At 48.0% G+C, this 6,000-nt stretch overlaps 1 protein-coding gene across 2 annotated transcripts in view; it reads right to left on the reverse strand.

Moving 5' to 3' along the window:
* The window catches only part of LOC119337008 (epoxide hydrolase A-like), an 85,018-nt gene that overhangs the window by 625 nt on the left and 78,393 nt on the right, over window positions 1-6,000 (reverse strand). Inside the window, exons 1-2 of one of the 2 annotated variants that reach the window (XM_037609103.1) lie at window positions 968-1,524; window positions 486-721 (exon numbers count right to left, since the gene is read on the reverse strand). The exons of the other annotated variant lie outside the window; for it this stretch is intronic. Coding sequence (XP_037465000.1) covers window positions 486-721; window positions 968-1,450 — 719 coding nt within the window. The 5' untranslated portion in view covers window positions 1,451-1,524. Of the gene's footprint in view, window positions 1-485; window positions 722-967; window positions 1,525-6,000 lie in introns of those variants that run through there. 2 annotated transcript variants of the gene reach the window in all.

A 6,000-nucleotide genomic window follows, 5' to 3' on the forward strand; every position in this document is an offset into this window, starting at 1 on the left:
TGAAAAAAAATATACAAAAGTTTTGGACAGGTAAATGACACAATCAATATATTATGAGTAATAATATATTACAGGTTTTGCAGCATCTTAGCAAGGTGAACTTGCTCTTGAGACATACTTTACATATTCATGGTAAATATTTCTTGGAGCTCCATTTAATTTGGGGAAATCATTTGTCACTCATTGAGTTAATTCTAAATGGAGTAATCAGTGTTTCCAAAAATCTGAAGTTATATATTATATATTTTATAATAATATTGGTCATATCTACAATATAGTTTAGAATTTGGACCCTATATAGAGCATTCCAAAAATTGTAGATATATTTGCTTTGAATCAAATCTAGTCTCTTTTTCTCTAGAAAATTCCTATAACTTTCTAGAAAACATTTTGTAGCTTTGGATCAAATTTCAAGTTTAGGTCTTCATAATTAGGTTAAAAAAGCACAAGAAGAAAATAGTCCAAAGTAAGTATAACTTAATTACATATTCAGGGCACGGTAGTAGTTGAATCCCCCGGTGAAACCAGACTTGTCAAACTGGGTCGTGTAGTACTTGAGGTCCTCCTCTGTGATCCAGCTCGGCAAGGGCACCTCATCATCTGGTGAGCCCCACCCGCTCTTCGGGATGAACAGTGGGCCAGGAGTTCGATCAGCGAAAAACTTTCTTAGCACCAACTCTGTACCAAGGCGTTTGAATTCTGCTTCAATTGCCCCAGGCTCCTACAATTAAATTAGCACCAGATCGGTCATGTTGATTTCGCGTGCAACTCCGGAGACAATATATGGATTGAAAAGGCAATGGTTTCATCACTCATGAAATCTCTGTAAAATAAAGTGGCATTTAACTGTTCTTAGGTTGTAGAGCGCTCTATCTGTTATACACTCACTTTGTTAACCAACTTTCAAAACAAGTATGGCTTCAGGCTCGCAGCAAGACTTTCGCCTTGCATGGTAGCATCTACGTACCTGGAAGCTGCAGATGTAAAAGTCGTCGCCGTAGAGAGCCCTGACAGCATCGATGGGCTTCACCGCCGGGCTCCGAGGGATGAAGGGGACGCTCAAGGCGACCAGCGCCTTCACCCTGTCAGGCCGGAACAGGCACAGGCTCCAGGCTATTATGGCGCCCCAGTCGTGCCCCACCACGAAGACCCGCTCCTGGCCGAGGGAGTCGATGAGCGCGACAAGGTCGCCGACGATATGCAGCGCGGTGTACTGGTCCGGGCCGGCGGAGGGCGCCTCGGAGTCGCCGTAGCCGGGCATGTCGGGGGCGACGGGGCGGTAGCCCGCCGCGGCCAGCGCGGGCATCTGGTGTCGCCAGGTGTACCACAGCTCCGGGAACCCGTGCAGCAGCAGCACCACGGGCGCGCCCGCCGGGCCGGCCTCCGCGACGTGCAGGCGCACCCCGTTGACCTCGACGCTGCGGTGCGTGATGACGCCGTCGGAAGCCATGTCTTGGTTAGTTCGCGGTGACGAACTGACGATGGGAGTAAGCAGGAGCAGCAGCTGGCTTAGAGCTCGTTGAGGTTGATGGTGGATGTGGCTGGACTGGACGGGCCGGAACGCACTATATATAAGGAGTGTGGGTGGATCGCAGGGGTTGCGTGTTCTGCAGGCGCATGCATGGTTGCGGGTGCAAGAGTATTGCACGACATCTCCATGTCGCCTCGTTCTTTCCGCCCCCTGCTTAAGGCCTTGATACGCTGTTTATCAGAGCTGGTTTCGTGTAATCTCTTCGAACCGTGTAACAAACTAAAATCACGTTTGGGTGGCCCAACAGAAATGTGGATAAGCAGAATTGGGTTTTCAGAAAGCCAGAAAAATGCATCTTGTGAAAAACCACCAATACTCGTTTATGTACAAACACGTTTACAGAACGGGACGATAATAACTGCCACACGTGTGGGCATTAATGGATCTGCCCACACGTTTTATGTGGTGTTTAAAAGGACCAGCTCACACGTCTACGTGTGGGCAAAACAACTAGCGCTCACACTCTTTTTTTTCCTTGCGGTCCCTTTTACACGCCTACGTGTGGGCAAAACATGTTCCCCGCCTGTAAGTAGGTCACCGGGAACATTTGATGGCGTGGCGAGCTCGGGCTGGGTCGAGCAACTATAGGAACAGAGAAAGAACGACAAGCAGGATTGCCAGTTTGGGGGAAGAAGCCGAATCGCGTGAGCTTACGGAAGAAACAGGAGAAAAGTACTAACGTACTAATCCAAACACGTTTTTATCACATCTTGTGTCAACGATTTTCTCACCCAAACGAGTTATTCCACGCACCCATTGTAACATAAATTCTCCCCTAAACTGGTTTTCCTAAAAACACTCTTAAAGACTGTTTTCCAAATTCTAGGTTTTATTTTTGATATCCAAACAACCATTAAGGGCATTTCTAACTGATCCCTTATAATCGGTTAAAATTTTACTTCTCTAACCATCACCCAGCCGATCCCCAATTCGCTGTAAGAGAGTAAATTTTTTACTCCAGCCTCAACTTTCTCCCTAAATATACTCCACTGAGACAGGTTGGAATAAAATTTCCTTCGCACACTCGCCTCCCCCTGCTTGGCCTGCATGACCCCATGCACACCGCCGCCGGTGCCGTGACCCCATGCGCGAGCCCCACCGTCGTCGCCGCCTCCTTACCTGCTTTGCTCAGTCTCGCCATGGTTGTCGCCTCCTCACCTGCTATGATCGGTCGTGCCATGGCCAGGTCTCCCTCCTCATCTGCTCTGCTTAAGCATGTGATGGCCGATCTGGGCGCAGGGGACGATGTGGAGGCAACAGGCAGCTGGTGGTGGAGGCAGGGCCACGACGAGGTTCACACTGCTGGTGGGGGCATGAGCTCCTCGAGGCCATGAGGGCTTCACCGGCAGCCCTGGTTCTCTGCTCGCCCCTGGCCACGCCCGCCACCAACCGCGCAGGGTTTCGCCTAAGCACTACGACAGTATGACCGGAGGAGTAAACGGTGGAGGGGGCCACCGCACACGGCTAAGAACAATTGATGTGCCTAGAGGTGCCCCACCCCCGCCCCCGTATATAAAGGAGGGAGAGGGGAGGAGGCCGGCCCTAGGGCGCGCGCCATGGGGGGAGTCCTACTAGGACTCCTAGTCCTAGTCGCCCCCCTTCCTTCTAACGGAGGGGGAAGGGGGAAGGAGAGGGAGAGGGAGAAGGAAAGGGGGGCCGCGCCCCCTCCCCTTGTCCAATTCGGACTCCCCATGGGGGGAGGGGCCACCCCCTTGCGGGGCCGCCTTGCCTCTCCCCTATGGCCCATGAGGCCCATTACTTCCCCCGGGGGGTTCCGGTAACCCCTCGGTACTCCGATAAATTCCCCAAACACTCCGGAACAATTCCGGTGTCCGAATACCACCTTTCAATATATCAATCTTTATGTTTCGACCATTCTGAGACTCCTCGTCATGTTCGTGATCTCATCCGGGACTCCGAACAACCTTCGGTCACCAAAACACATTACTCATATAATACATAGCGTCATCGAATGTTAAGCGTGCGGACCCTACGGGTTCGAGAACTATGTAGACATGACCGAGACACCTCTCTGGTCAATAACCAACAGCAGAACCTGGATACTCATATTGGTCCCCACATATTCTACGAAGATCTTTATCGGTCGAACCACAATGTCAACATACGTTATTCCCTTTGTCATCGATATGTTACTTGCCCGAGATTCGATTGTCAGTATCTTCATACCTAGTTCAATCTTGTTACCGGCTAGTCTCTTTACTGGTCCTGTAATGCATCATCCCACGACTAACTCATTAGTCACATTGCTTGCAAGGTTTCATATGATGTGCATTACCGAGAGGGCCCAGAGATACCTCTCCGATACTCAGAGTGACAAATCATAATCTCGATCTATGCCAACCCAACAAACACCTTCGGAGATACCTGTAGAGCATCTTTATAATCACCCAATTACGTTCTGATGTTTGATAGCACATAAGGCATTCCTCCGGTGTCCGGGAGTTGCATAATCTCATAGTCGGAGGAATAAGTATTTAACATGAAGAAAGCAGTAGCAATAAATTGAACGATCATTATGCTAAGCTAACGGATGGGTCTTGTCCATCACATCATTCCACTAATGATGTGATCCCGTTCATCAAATGACAACTCATGTCCATGGCTAGGAAACTTAACCATCTTTGATCAACAAGCTAGTCTAGTAGAGGCATGCTAGGGACACAGTCTTTTGTCTATGTATTCACACATGTATCAAGTTTCTGGTTAAGACAATTCTAGCATGAATAATAAACATTTATCATGAATATGGAAATATAAAATAACAACTTTATTATTGCCTCTAGGGCATATTTCTTCAGTCTCCCACTTGCACTAGAGTCAATAATCTAGATTACATTGTAATGAATCTAACACCCATGGAGTCATGGTGCTGATCATGTTTTGCTCGTGGAAGAGGCTTAGTCAACTGGTCTGCCACATTCAGATTCATATTTATTTTGCAAACCTCTATGTCTCCATCCTTGACCAAATCTCGGATGGAGTTGAAGCGTCTCTTGATGTGTTTGGTCTTTTTGTGAAATCTGGATTCCTTCGCCAAGGCAATTGCTCCAGTATTGTCACAAAAGATTTTTATTGGACCCGATGCACTAGGTATTACACCTAGATCGGATATGAACTCCTTCATCTAGACTCCTTCATTTGCTACTTCTGAAACAGCTATGTACTCCGCTTCACATGTAGATCCCGCCATGACGCTCTGCTTGTTACTGCACCAACTGACAGCTCCACAATTCAATAAAATACGTATCCGGCTTGTGACTTAGAGTCATCCGGGTCAGTGTCAAAGCTAGCATCGACGTAATCACTTACGACAAGCTCTCTGTCACCTCCATAAACGAGAAACATATCCCTAGTCCTTTTCAGGTACTTCAGGATGTTCTTGACCGTTGTCCAGCGATCCACTATCACGCCCAATATGCGACCCTATCCTAAAGGAACTCGAAGGTCCCACCAAGGATAGAAGCGCATATTGGAGATGCTTTTGCAAGGTGGATATCATTACATCGTACCATTACATAATAGTTGGGGATACATACAAGAGGCATACAAAGCCACACGAATACAACAATACATCATACATAAGATCAACATCCGACTACAGATGAAACACAAACGGAAGCTCAAACGACATCCACCCTACTAGCCCAGGCTGCCGACCAGGAACCTATCCCCTGAACGACGAAGCAGAAGAAGAACTCAAAACAAGCAAGCATCGCTCTCGCATCATGATCATCGCATAACATGTACCTACAACTGTTGTTGTAGTAATCTGTGAGCCACGAGGACTCAGCAATCCCATCACCATGGGTATCAAGACTAGCAAAGCTTAATGGGTATGGAAAGGGTAAAGTGGTGAGGTTGCAGTAGCAACTAAGCATATATGGTGGCTAACATACGCAAATCAGAGCGAGAAGAGAAGCAACAGAACGGTCGTGAAGCTAGCAATGATCAAGAAGTGATCCTGAACTCCTACTTAAGTCAAACATAACCCAAAACTGTGTTCACTTCCCGGACTCCGCCTAAAAGAGATCATCACGGCTACACACACGGTTGATGCGTTTTAATTCGAATCTGGTGTCAAGTTCTCTACTATCAGATATTAACAAATTCCCATCTGCCACATAACCGTGGGCACGACTCTCGAAAGTTTATACCCTACAGGGGTGTCCCAACTTAGCCCATCACAAGCTCTCACGGTCAACGAAGGATATTCCTTCTCCCAGGAAGACCCGATCAGTCTCGGAATCCTGGTTTACAAGACATTTTGACAATGGTAAAACAAGACCAGCAAAGCCGCCCGATGTGCCGACAAATCCCGATAGGAGTCGCATATACCTCATTCTCAGGGCACACCGAATAAGTCAAGCTACGAGTAAAACCAGCCCTCAAGTTTCCCCAAGGTGGCCCCACAGGTTGCTCGGTTCGGACCAACACTCGAAGGAGCACTG

This window comes from Triticum dicoccoides, chromosome 7B, assembly GCF_002162155.2.
Source record: "Triticum dicoccoides isolate Atlit2015 ecotype Zavitan chromosome 7B, WEW_v2.0, whole genome shotgun sequence".
NCBI lineage: Eukaryota > Viridiplantae > Streptophyta > Magnoliopsida > Poales > Poaceae > Triticum > Triticum dicoccoides.